The 13,713-nt window shown below is 49.4% G+C and overlaps 1 protein-coding gene across 1 annotated transcript; it reads right to left on the minus strand.

Moving 5' to 3' along the window:
- Positions 1-947: 947 nt before the first annotated feature.
- Positions 948-13,357, minus strand: LOC309679450 (ectonucleoside triphosphate diphosphohydrolase 2-like; the record flags this gene model as incomplete). Its single annotated transcript, XM_082492767.1, has 9 exons — positions 948-1,803; positions 2,853-2,987; positions 3,955-4,050; positions 4,916-5,188; positions 6,209-6,436; positions 8,160-8,319; positions 9,095-9,245; positions 10,941-11,058; positions 13,244-13,357. The coding sequence occupies 9 exons, from the start codon at positions 13,355-13,357 to the stop codon at positions 1,573-1,575; spliced, it is 1,506 nt and encodes a 501-aa protein (XP_082348893.1). The 3' UTR covers positions 948-1,572.
- Between the last annotated feature and the right edge of the window lie 356 nt (positions 13,358-13,713).

Here is a 13,713-nt window from a genome sequence, read left to right on the forward strand (position 1 = left end):
AATAACACAGACAGTCTATTAAAACATCTTTAATAACATGATATAATTAAAAATATCGAACGTGCAACTCAAAGAAATGAATATGAAGCTTGTTTAAATCTGTTTCCACACCCCTCCAAACTTGACTGACAGGTTCCAAACCTTCATTAATTGGCCCAAAAATTTATGAATACCCCATATTATGGGGATGGGTGAGTGTCCTATATATTACCTGGGAGCACAAGTAATTATTAATCAGATTTGAAAGGATTTGGGTGCCATGGTAGCTTTAAAAATCCTGCAAGGCACATCAGTGCATCTGTGAACATTTAAATGTGTTTAAAGTGGTCTGAAATAAGTAGGAGACACTCGTCCCTTGGGCTTTTAACAGCCTGTGTGTTTAAGTCTCTGAAGCAATCCGAGAAGTGAGCTCTAAATGCTTTAGTCAAAGGACAGCGTTAGTCTGAATCCACCCCTTTTCCTCACAATAACACAGGGAATTTGTACAGCACCTCATCTTTTAGACAAGCAGAGCAGAGCAGACCAGAGGAGCTGGAACGGCTGCCAAGCCCCAGAGGAATCCTGAGTATTGGATTATAAAGTAACTCTGGTCACAGTCTAATATGAGAGCCATTGGACTGACAATTAGGAAAGCTTCTGTTCCCGGGTCTGCTTTTGTCTAAAGGACAGTATTAGATGAGAGACTTCACTTTCAGAGTCAGCGAGACAAGCGGTTCCGTGCAAATGAATGAACTGGTGAACTCCAGCCCAGCATGCACACAATTTTAGTAGATGTGAAATGAAATGTGTTAATTTAAGTCCAGGTTAAAGAGTTTAAATTTGCGATTTTAAGCCTGTATTGCCATGACTCAGCTGAGAGACAGGAACTCAGCTGCACCTCTGTGCCCTTTGTTTCTCCTTTGATGCTCTGCACGTTTTGTAGAGACCAAGACCAAAACCCACTGCTTTTGAAGGATTCTCGGTCAGCAGGAGCATTTGCTGGAAGGGACACATGGATATTGTCACTGAGGTGGAACAACAGACAGATCAGTAGTAGCAGGCAGAAAATACCTGCTTTATTCCCTAGAACACGGAAGGAAGTTGGCTGTTATATTCTGATTATATTTTAATGCTGTTCCAGTCATCACTCGTGCCAATACTGCAGATATCGTCTCTCTCCTGGGCACAGAAGAGGACAGAACACCTTTTTCAGACATCACCTCTCCTGGTTAGACAGGATTATTCAATATTAACTTTACAGTAGCTCAGGGCCTGCCTGCTCAGAGGCATCATTTAATTAGGTTGACATGAGTAATCTTAGCTGCAGCCCAAGCAAGACCTGTGGAGGCTGTTCTCATCTGGACATTTGAACGTTTGCTTGCCATGCACCAGGAATCACAGGCTTCCTGCAGAGCAGGATCCCGTGTCTCAAAGTACAGTAGTGCAAGTGCTAGCAGGTTGAAATAAGGCAATGAGGCTGTAGGAGTCCTGCAGGAAAATCACTTGCATCCTCCAGTGACTTACAGCTGTGTGATTTCTGTAAGTACCCTATTAACTGCCCTCTGGCAAGGGTATCGACTCCCAGAATAACTGTCAGTTGTCATCAAAAACACTGCTGTTCCTGTTACTGAGGCTGTTTTCCTTGACCATCACTCGGTATGAGATGCGCATGAACGAGCCAGTGAGCAGCATGACAAAGAGGATAAGGAGCAAAGACCAGACCCCTGGTTCAATCCCCTTGAGGAAGCTTGGGCTGCCCTGGGGGATGGTGTTGGTCAGATTCAGCAGGTACCCAAGAGTCCAGCCAGATGATGTATCACCCATCTATTGAAATAAAAAGGAGGAGCAGTCAGAAGAGGAGGACACATCTGGACCCCAGCTGTGCTTCTGTGCACAGACCCAAGGCCTCATATACATTATTTGAGGCTGATTCAAGGATTAGGCTTGAAATGAGGAGCTCTCCCACTCTTCAGTGCCCTGAATGCACTAATAGGCCTTAATTGCCCTGACCAGTCTCACCTGGTACTTCCACCCACCCCCTCTGCCCATGGGCCTGGGAGCTCCATTTAAGCCCTGGCCTGGGCAGCTAGCTCTTCCCTGAGCTGTGCTGTAGGTGTGTGCTGTTCCTTCTCTTGCTTGCTGACTGGTTCTCCTGGATGGGTCTCATATCTACGTTGTGGGTAGTTCTGTCTCTGGCCCTATTGTCTGGTTGAACCTCAGACCTATGTTGTAGGTAGCTTGTTTCTGGCTTTCTAGAGTGGGCTCCCTGGATGGACCCTGGACCTACGTGGTTGCTTTGGTCTGATCATCACCACGCGGCTGACTGAACTGCTGTCACTGATGTGGCTCTGCTCAGTGGGACCATGCCTTTGCTGGTGAGTGGAGAAGAGGTCTGGGAATAGGCTTTCTTTTATTTTGTGAAAGGGAGGACTTGAATCAAATCCTCCTTTCCTCAGGGGCTCCAGCTCCTGAGGCAATTTCACACTTTATAAGCCATTTATAAACCCTCACTAGTACAAAGGTGATTGCAAAGAGGTAGGGCGGTATCTTTTGACTCAGGAAATATTATCAGCAGTTTGTCCTTAGCATTAGGTGGTGAGCAAGCCATACTTTCTTCCTTGTTGGGCATAGACTTTTAAAGACAATAATTGCTTTAGATAAGGTTTTGACCCATCTATTTTTCAGTGGCGACAAGTGTAATCCCTAGCTCTCTGACACTGGTTTTCTTGCTTATGACAGTTGTGAATTTATTTTGCAAAAACATCTTGCTGGAGAAAACTAGCTGGTTAGGGCTTGTAGGAGTGGAGACAGGCTGGCTTTACTGAAACCAACTCTCCCTTGTAATTGGAAATACCGTGCTGTAGGTAACTGACCTTCTTCTGGAACGCAGTCCAAACAGACCCGGCAAAGTCAAAGGTGTATCCCTTTGTACTGAGATGAAAGATGAAGGCAGACACAGTACAGTAATCAGCAAGCGTATCCAGGCTTGTTTGGAACTCCTTGACCAGCTGGTGTCATTTCCAGAAGAGGGGGGGGGGGGGGGGGGGATAAAAGCAGTAGATATTTAGTAGCTGAATTCCAGGCCTGCTATAACCTCTCCTTTCCTGCTCTGGGACTGACTGTGGGACTGGAGGAGGGGGTTGTGTCCTGTGCAGACTGAAACCATGTTTCCTGCACCTACTGGGCTGTGGTCTGGGAACCAGTGTCTTCTCTTAGCACGTTTGTCCCCACCTTATTTAAGACCAGGCAGCTCCAAGCACAGGAGGACTGGCAGCCAGGTCTCCTACAGTTGCCTTGCAGGTGAACTGCTTGATGTGATTCTCTGCTCTCTAATTAGGTTGAGCTAATGCTGCAGGCTTTCTCTCAATAGGAACACTAACAAGATCTTTCTTCTCTATCCAGAAGAGAAGGCTTTAGGAAACTGCTTATGGGCTTTGCTACCCCATTAGCAAACACTAGAAATTGTCCAGTTTGAATGTTACTGTTGATGCTCGGTCAGTGTAGGTGCAAATGAGGGTGACCTCATAAGCCATCAACTGATGGAAAGAACTTAGAAATTCCCCCTGGGTTGGTCTCCGTGGGCCCAGGTGAAATGGGAAAGCCCCCGGAGTCTGAGCAGATGTGTTCCTTGCACTGAAGGAGAGGAGGATAATAGGAAGACCAAGGTGATGTACAGGAGGAAGTAGACAGCCTTCCTGTTTACTCCTTAATATGCAATAAATGGTACTTGTGGCTTTTCATTTAATTAAGTCCAGGTGTTACCAGCAGCAGCTGGGATTTGAGAGGAAGAAAAATAAGTGTAGCTGATTTCCTCATAGTAAAAAATAAAATTAAAAAAAAAAAAACCAGGCAAATCCAAGTTTTCCCCTGAGGGAGACAGTAACTTCTGGCTCTGTCAGTCTGAGCCATGTGGGCTTATACAACAGACTGTTCCTTGCTTCCCACTCTCCCTGCACACTAAGTTATTCCAGTTACCTCTTTGATGGACATTCCACAAAGCCTGTTGACTGCCTGGCCCAAGTCAGAACAGGGTACAGTTTCTCTCATGAAGTCCACGGCCTCAGAAATCACCTACAACAGCAGCAGAAGTAACCATCAGGTTGGAGACTGTGCTCTGCATCCTTGCATTGCATACAGTGCCTATGGGACAGCGAGTGGCGGTAGCTGTGGGCACATTGTGGGGTGCCCTTTCTGTGTGCTTGTGGTGGTGGTTACAGGGCCTCCGATGGGCACAAGGAAGATGAGGGGTATCTGTTACTGTCTGGAGGTGGAAACCAGACTGTTTCTACCTTGCATGCAGCAGCCTTTCCGGCCCTGCCTGGATAAGTAGGCAGGGCCTTCTGCTGCTTGGGACCATGTCCATGGGAGGCTCAGGAGCAGGGAGCTGGGGAGGTTTCTGTAATTCCTCCCTCTGAAACGCACTCAGTTTTTCCTTGGATCCTGAGCTGGTCCTGGCTTAACAACTCAATGACTTTGGACACTAGGTTCAGGGTCTCAGATATAAGCATGCTTGTGGTGGTGCATGCCCAGATGTTTGCTAAGGGCAGAGGATCTTCAGCTTCACCACAGACTTTGTTTGGGAAGACCTGCTCAAAACACAGCTCCCGATTGCCCTATCCTTGCTGGCTCGCATGAGCTCCTTTACGGCACTGTGGAGCCCCACAGTTTGTCTCTCAAGCAGGTATTGCTGAGATGTGGACGAAGAAAGCCCTACTGCAGTCAGTGGTGGGAAGCTGGGGTCCATGTTTGAACAGCTTTGTGTCAATGAGGGGGAGAGGGCAGGGCACAGGTGTGCAACATTAGCCAAAGCACTAGCCCTCTTGGCTAGCAGAGGGCACAGCATGGCTGTTCCCACTGTATTTATTAATGACCAAACTGGTCCCATTTGATGGGTTCTCCATACCAGATGCCTACCCCAGTGTAAATGAGAACCCACCAGAAACCTGGTCTGGAGGGGCTTGAAAACACTGCTGAGGGAGTGCTTGAGGAAGCTGCAGGAAGAGGAAGAGTTGAGCAGGCTTTGCATGAGTCTCATGCAGGCGGTGGGATTGCTGGAGCCGGTGATGTTGAAGACCTCCTCAGGGCCAGGGATGTCCGATGTGTCATCACTGACAGCACAAGGCCCACCATGCACCGATTGCCACTGCACTTCCCGGGAGTAGCTGAGGGGCCAGCAGGGATTAGACACAGTTTTAGCACTTCTCTGATCCTGGAGAGGCAGAATAAACCAGACAGTAAGAGAGGACATTGTCATCCCAGGGCTTCACAAAGGAAGACAAAAGGTAACACAGTGAAGAACAGTTTTCTTCTGGCACCACACTGTTGTAATTGAGCAGGCAGGCTGCAAAAGGTTTGCCAAATCTTATCACAGTTAGTCAACTGCAAGACTAGGGCAGCAGCCTTACCTGCTCTCCCTTAGACCAGAAATAAAATGTCAATGAATCCCGTACTCTTTCTGGTTGCAAGACAGAGGCTGTTCTGGTCTGCCTTCCAAATGGCTCAGCCCCTCAAGAATCAGTGTTTCTCATCTCTTGGAATTCCCCAATATAACTGTGGCAAAGTGTGTCTCCATGTGGGACATTCAGGTCACAAATAAGGGGAGGTGTGGTTTATAGGGAGGCAAGTGGATGGGCAGCGAGTAGTTTATTTCTGAAATATTCAGTTTTGGTGGAGACCAAAATGATTGTGAGTTTGCATCAGATCCTGCCACCTCTCCCCTAACGTGAAACAAAGTTTGGAAGAACCAAAACACCTACGTTTTCAAAATGAAATATTGTTCTTTTAAAGACTACTTCAGGGTTTAAGACAGCAAAGGACACAAATAACCCAAATGAAAGGTCCCAGTTGGTTCCCGGGTGCTGCTGTTTAGGCTTCCCTTCTCAGATGGAGGAGCAGTTCAGAGGAACCAAGGGAAGTCTTTGCTTCTCTCTACCCTGAAGGGGATCTTAGCACCTCTGGAGAGCAATTTTGTGCTTGTGTGTATAAAGTAAGGAGCCAGATAGAGCCTGCAAGTAGGAAACTCTTGCATGGGTGCCTGCGTGTCTGCTTGGAGGGCATTGATTTGGGTATAGAGAGTATGTTTTGCAAATGCACTAGGCTTTTTTAGATATATGCAGATGCCCTCTATTAAATACAGTGACATTTTGGCCATTAGCAGCTACGCCTTGTGCAACTGTCAGTTACTGATGTATCCAAGAACCTTGCAAATGCCCTTCTGGCAGATACTCACTTGAATGAGCATAGAGAGCAGCCTGCTGCGGAGCTGGTCCGTGCCATGGCAGGGGCAGTGATGAGTGTACACGTTGTGTGTCTGCCCATACAGCTCCAGCTTCACTCCCTCTTTTGGTGCCTGGTCCCCTCCTTCCACTTTGGAAGTGAGCTGTGCTGAGGTTCTTCCCATAGACAGCACTCCTGCCATCCCCTTCCCGGACGGGACCAACTGTCCTCGCCAGTCGTACTGACCCAAAAAGAACCAGAGAGGTCAGTTAAGACTTCTATATCTGGGTCACAGACAGATGCAAGCATTATTGCACAGAGAGAGAAAGCAGCTTTCTGGTGCAGTGCATCCCAACTTTTTTTCTTGCCCCCCACAGGACATAAGGATGCTGAACCGGTGGCTTTGGAGGGAACAGAGGAGCCATTGTACAAGTACATCTGTGCAGAGAGCCTCCCACAGCCAGCAAGAGCAAGCAGGGCTCACCCCCCTGGATGGCTGTTCAAGGCACTGGTCTTGGCAGGTAGGAGCAGGGGAGAGAGGAGAGGGTAGTGGTGGTGGGGAATGGGAGGGAGGTTTCCAGGTGGGCAGATATGGGTTTCAAGTTCTGCCTTGATGCTAAAGGGATCCTCCTGTCAGAAGAACCCTGTGGTTTCATCTCCTGCAGCCTTACAGAACTGATTTTGGAAATGCTGAAGTTAGCAGTACAGGCAGGAAAGCTTACGTGGGTGTAAGCACTCTATCCCTGGCTGGGGAAAGCTGTGTTGCTGCCAGCACGGCTAACAATTCCCTAACCAGTGGACACTTGCTGCCGGCTATCAGAACTGCCTTTCACTTCCCTGCTGTGGAATAACTCAGCTGCTGCTGTCTGACCCACCTTTCTCTTGCACTTGGAGTCCTTCTTGAGACCCTTTGGCTTGAGAAGCCATGGGTAGAGGAAGGAAACCTAAATGTATTTTTGTTTAGCAAGTGCCTTCTGAATACAGACCAGGCCCCTGTGCTGGGGACACCCAGCTATACTCTCACTAGCATCATAATGAGAGGAAAATTGATGGGCTTTTGCTTTGGCAGCGAAAGACTCTGCTTCTCTGTCCACCATCCACAGCATGGCCCGGGGGACAGCTGGACTCCAGTGGCAATCATAGAATCAGTGAGGTTGGAAGGGACCTTTAAGATCATCAAGTCCAACCATTAACCTACCCTGATAAAAACACCACCACTCCTAAACCATGTCCCTAAGCACCTCATCTACCCTTTTCTTAAACACCTCCAGGGATGGTGAATCCACCACCTCTCTGGGCAGCTTATTCCAATGTTTAATAACCCTTTCAGTGAAAAAATGCTTCCTAATATCCAATCTAAACCTGCCCTGACATAACTTGAACCCGTTTCCTCTCGTCCTATCACTTGTCGCCAGGGAGAAGAGGTCAGCTCCCATCTCTCTAAAACCTCCTTTCAGGTAGTTGTAGAGGGTGATAAGGTCTCCCCTCAGCCTCCTCTTCTCCAGGCTAAACAACCCCAGATCCCTCAGTCGTTCCTCATAAGTGTTGCACAGACATAGCAGCAACACCTGTTTTACAGTGGCGCTGAGCTAGAGCTGTGGGGACTCAGGGCAGTGGAGATCTTGTTGACACCCCAGGGCCAGGCTATGTAAGGTTATCTACAGGAGCATCCCAGAGGTGCTGTCCAGAAAGCCTCACATCTGTTAGGGCAACTGCATGGACATGTCCAGGAGAGGCTATATTGGAGGTTTGGTCCCTCAGTCTAGTTCTAACCACCTTGCACTATGTCCCCCAGAACTGATGTTGGATATAACCTGCCCTCTCTAAAAGACAACAGAAGGTGTCCTTAAGCATTTTTTGAAGTACAGGGCTTTAACGATCCCTCCACATGTCTCTGTGGCTGTTTGTTAATGGGAGTTAGGCTTCACTCAGCTCTGTACTCCCCAGGCACAATTGTCCTTTACCTTGAAGAAGCTCTCCAGAACATAATTAACAGCAACCCAATTGAATGCCTCTTTGTGTGGACTGGACAGGATTTGTGCCCCTTGAAAGTCAAAGGGGGATGACTTCAGGGCCACAGTCAGGGCTGCAAGGAGACCACCAGTGAGGGTGGGATGGGTGAGGCTAAACAGAAAAGAAAAAGAAAGCACAATTGTTGTTACAGGACCTTGCCAGGAGCAGCCTGCAGTGGGGGCATAGCTGCAGGGCTTGCTGCTGTGCTCCCCACTTCGGGTAGCAGCACAAAGACACAATGACAATCCCACTCCTGCTGCTGCTTCCCTCTCCCCTTGCATGACACTGGGGACAAGAACAGCAGAGGGATAATTTGAGCAGTTGTGCCACCATTCAAGAATTTGGGAGTTCAGTACCCTCTGCCACTGAGGGATCCTGTGGCCTTGCCCCACTGATCTGCCCCCCTCCAGATCATACTTTTCCCCTGTGTCTAAAAGGAGATAAAGGTTCTAGTAATGAGGTGACTGAGAACAGGGTCCATAAAAGTGTGTATGATAAGGTAGATCTTGCCACCACTGTTCCCAACCTGCTGACACGAAGCACCTCAGCACACCCATATGGGTTTTCATGTAAACTGAAAACACTTCAGCTTCCAGAGTGACAGATGTTTTCCCAAGCACTAACTGTGAAGTCCTAATTGTGAAGGAGACTTCAAGCAGACTGGTAGCAGTAGCAAGACTGTCATCCTCATGGCTGCTTGGGGGGACAGTATGGAGACACAGCCATGCTGTACTCCCCTCGAGTGTGTGGGGACCTGAAGGAGGTTTACCTGACTAGCAGCTTAGGGATGAAACACACTGCAGGGCAGACAAGGTGAGATGCATTTACAGAATGATCCGCATGACGTGTGCTGATCTCTGGGTGTGTGTTTGCAACATTCACTCACTTCAGCTGCCTCAGGCTGGCGGTTGCTCCCAGGTAGAGGGGGGTTTGGCTGTGCTGCTCTGCTGGGATCTCTTCCTGGGCCCGGCTCAAACATTGCTCCAAGCTCTTCCGTACTTTCTGAGGAGAATCTGAGGAGCTGGAGATTCCCAGACCTGAGGGCCAGGGTAAAGAATTAAATTTTCTAAGGAAAGACATGGGAGAAGTGTGAGAGCTGTTAGCCAAGACGTTGCTGGCCTGGGGCACGGTTGAAGACAGGACCTGTCACAAGCAGAATGAAGGAGTTCCTCCAGGCAGCCATCCTGCTAAAATATGGTACAGGGACCCAAACAGCACATGCATGTAAATCCCGAATAGCATGAAAAGAACCCTAGCTCTGCTGCTGAGACATCCTGTAAATGACCATGTTATTAGCCACATGACTGCTGCAACAGCTGAGGCTGTCTCAGCCTACAGAGGAAGACATGTGGCTTTAGCCGCTGTAAAAGATAAAAAGACACACTGCCATGCAGTTAGAGCCGAAGCTGATGAGTCAGCTTTCTCCACTTCCTCTTGTGTTGGTGGAGGTGGCTTCCGAGCCCTGTGCCTGCAAGCAAGACGCCTCTGCTCCAGAGGAAGCTGGTGCTGTGCAGAGAGAAGCTGTGTGCAAGCCTTGACTCATCTGTCCAGCAAGATTCAACGGGGTTTGAAATGCTGGGTTTGAACTACTACTCAGAGAGAGCCTCATTTCCCCATCCTCTGGCCCACTTGCCTTCCTGGCTGCGTGACTCCCTCACCATGTGCTTTGCTCTCCTGCGCCCTGTGTAGGGCTGAGCTGCAGCTTTCCTACGGCCACTCAAAGCCTGTGACCAGACTGCCATGCAGAAAAGGATGAGTACTCACATCTAGGAGAGAGACCTGCCTGGACCTCTTGCTGCTGCTGACACAGTGTTACAGCAGCAGGTTCAAATAAGTCTTTAAGCACTGAGCTACAGTTGCTGGTTTTAACCCAGCCAGTGAATGTGGTGGCAGTGAAGGGACACATGCCAAGTTTCAGGGAGCCGTTATTGCATTTTCTGTATGTGGTTTGTATTGCTTACAGTCTGCAAGGGCACAAACCCTCTTCCCTGCTGCTTGTGCAGATGCCCTCCCACAGCACACTGCTACTGAGAGTTCAGGGTTTCCCTGCATCCTGCTATAATCAGGCTTCAACATCAAAGCAAGATTGAGAGATAGGGGAGGAAAACCCCCAGTGTTAATGCATGAAACCCTTTCAGCTGGCTTTGGCAGGGCCAAACCGATTCAAACTAGTGAGGAAGATCCAAATATTCTCCAAAACATGACAACTAAAACCAAACTGAACTCATGCTTGTGCTGCCCATACTTGCATATGGGGTTGGAGTCTTTGCACCTCTGTTGTCCTGGAGCTGCACCACTTAGTGCCTAGAGCACAGTCAGGAGGAGGCAGAAGATACCAGGAGTCATCCTGCAGCCAGATTTGTCTCTGTCGCTGTTTACTGTCTCACCTGGGCGAGAAGCTTAGCAACCTTGGCTCTGCCACCGATCCATGTGGATGTCAGGACCAGCCCCAGCCCCTCTGTGTGCTTCCCTGTCTGCAGCAGGGAAAAAAAAAAAAACCAAACCTGTCACATGCTACTGCTGAGTGCTCTGATGTGCAGCTATGTATGGCTGGTCGAGAAGACCCATGCTGAAAATAAGCAGCCCGTGTTTCATGGTCAGCACTATTTCAGTGTACAGCTAGATGGTACAGCAGCTGAGGAAATTGCAGCAATGGTCCATGCACAGATCTCTGGTTTCCATCCATTCCATGCCAGTCCCACCGACCACCGAGCATGAATCGGGCACCTTACCTTGCACAGGACAGGAGCTACATTCCCTGATCACCCCGGTCTTGTTTGCCTTGGTGGTGGTCCACTGGTAGATGAACAGGATGGTGCGGGATGGGCCAGCATCCAGAACAATGCCATACTGGAAAACCCCCAAAACATTCTAGATGAACACCACTGAGTGCATGCTGCTTTGTTATTGTAGGGTTACTCAGCATTAGGTAGGTATTCTGGGTAACCCATGGGCCTGCACTGCAGTATTTGAGTTAGCTTTTTCCATTCAGGGAAAGGGTGAAGCCAGAAGATGATGTGGATTTTCAGGGAACCATCTGCATTCTTGAATATGCATGAGGAGCAGCAGGAGTGGAGAACCACCCAGAAATAAGTCACACCCACAGTGGCATGCTCTGTAGCTGTTCCTGAAACCAGGCAGAGGGCTTCTACTGAGAGCTGAGCCACCTGGAGCTCAGGAAAAACAGGTCCTAAAGCAGTGGGAGATGGCACTATACAGGCTCTCGACTGATTCTGGGACTCAAACTGCTGCTGGATTGGTTTGCTGAAGAGATAAGGGTTTCATGCAGGAATTGGAGGGCTGTGGCTTGTTCCTGCTTCTGAGGAACCCGAGACTCCCACATCTGCTTGATGCCCCACTGCAGAGGTGGTGTGACACAGGCTGGGTTTGCCCAGATGCGTGCCAGACCTGTGGGACCAGCCAGCACGTACACTGTCCAGTGCAGCAGCCCTGAGGAGCCTGAGGTTACGTCTTGGCAGAAACAGCAGCAGCAAACATGAGATTTCTCAACACCTTGTCCACAGCCAGTTCTCCTATTGCCTTGCGGTGAGGCCGAGGGCTTTCTTAGTCTCTTTGCAGGCCAGCATCTGGTCTATTCGCTGCTGGCCAAGCCTTGCTGAGCTGCCCCTCATATGTGAGGTTAGGAAATGAGAGGCTGCCGGGGTACCCTGCAACACAGCTCTGTGGCTGTTTTGGACGTCCCCACACTCAAAATAACCCTGGTGCTAGCCTAGGGTCTCCTCCTCTCCCCCCTAAGACATGACCCCAAACTGAGACATCCCCTACACAGATGGGAAAGAAACTCATGAGATCTGGTAGTGCATGGTCTAAGCTGTTTCTTTCACAGAAATAGTTGTAGTTGTGATCAAGTGGGATGAGAAAGCTCCCAAGAGGTTGATGTTAACACCATCAGAAGGGTTTTAGCATGAGACAGAGCCGGGCTGCAGCCTCTCTTGGCCGTCCCAGCTGCACCAAACACAACGCCCAGGCCAGGAGTTGGTGAGGCTGGAGCTGGAGCAGAAATGCGGAAGGAGGATGAAACTCCCTGCCCAAGCCTGCTGGCATCCTCCCACAGCAGTGACAGCTTGTATTTCTCGCAAGGACGTGTTGGCTGCCGCAGAAGAGGAAGAAATAAATGGTATTGGTGGAGAAACCTGGATTTTCTTCCTCCTTCACAAAAAGAGAGGGTGCTGCTGGGAGCGCAAGGGAGGAGAAGGGATCACCACATTTCTGCCCCAGCTCAACACCAGGGAAGGGCAGAGCATGGAGCAATAAGGTGTTTTTTTAATCCAATTTTGTTTCCAAGAGGAGCATGGAGGAGGGGTAGGTAGTATCTCTAAACACGCAGGTTAACCTACTTCTGTTTGATTACGCCATAGCGTGCCACTGATCTCACCTCTGCATCAAGAGGCAGAGCGGATGGGCATTAACCCCCCCAGTCATGGGGCAGATCTGACCCTGCTGCCTAGAGCAGGTTGGCTTTTCGGTTAAAATCAAGAGAGGACAGAAGAGGAGAAGGCACGGAAGATAATTTGTTGGGTTGTTTTTTTTTTTAAGACAGAAGCAGCAGTTCAGGGCCAAATTCCTCCTTGCTTTCAAGAGGGACATAGCTCTTTCCCCCCCATTGACGCCACTGGTCCCCTGCCACTCTGGGGTAGCTCCTGACATGGGCTGCCTCTCCTCAGCCTGTGGTGAGCATCTCTGCTGGGTGCTATCCAGCCTGTATTTCCCTGACTAGCCAAAGGGGTTGGCTTGTTTTTGGTTTGAAAAGCTACAGCATGTTGAAGGATGCAAACCCATCCTCACAGTTTGTCACCTCCTCAGTTTGTTGTTTCAGGCTAGTAACTAAGTCAGTGGTACAATGAATGTAAAAAGCAACAAAACACACCAGGTTTTAGTTTAAATGCCCAGCTTGCACAAGGAAACAGGCAGGTTCTCCTTCAGAAGCAGCCCCACAGATGAGGAGAAGGTCCTCTGCTTATTGCCCCGCTTGACCCCCGGCTTGGCTGCCCCTTGGGCAGGTGGATGCCCTTACCTTGGTCCTGGGAGGAGTGACGGGCACATCTTTAGTGGAGACACAAAGGAGCACGATGCCCGTCAGTCCCGCTACGATCACCAGCCAGGGGGGAAGGAGTTCACGCCAAGACATGAAGTGCTTTGTCCTTTCACAAAGAGTCAAAAGAGGAAGCAGCGGAGCAGCAAACTGACAGCGGCTGCTTTTTATAACCTTTTAAAAGAGGAGAAAGGCGGGGCCGGGGCCAGGCTCTGACTTCAGCCCAGCCCCAAGCCACAGGGAGCGCGTGGGCCAAGCTGCGATGCGTCAGGCAGTTTTCCTTTCCATGGCTCCACTCAATACATAAAATGATGGCTTTGTGCCCATTCCAGTGCTAGCTTTGCAAAGGCATCGGTGCAACCTCGAAACTGCCCCAGGCGATGGGGGTTGAGGTAAACAGAAATGTGGGGTGAACTCAGCTGTGTAATAAGCAGAAAGCAGGCAAAACTCAT

Source organism: Vanellus vanellus, assembly GCF_965231255.1.
Source record: "Vanellus vanellus genome assembly, chromosome: 18".
In the NCBI taxonomy this organism is placed as follows: domain Eukaryota; kingdom Metazoa; phylum Chordata; class Aves; order Charadriiformes; family Charadriidae; genus Vanellus; species Vanellus vanellus.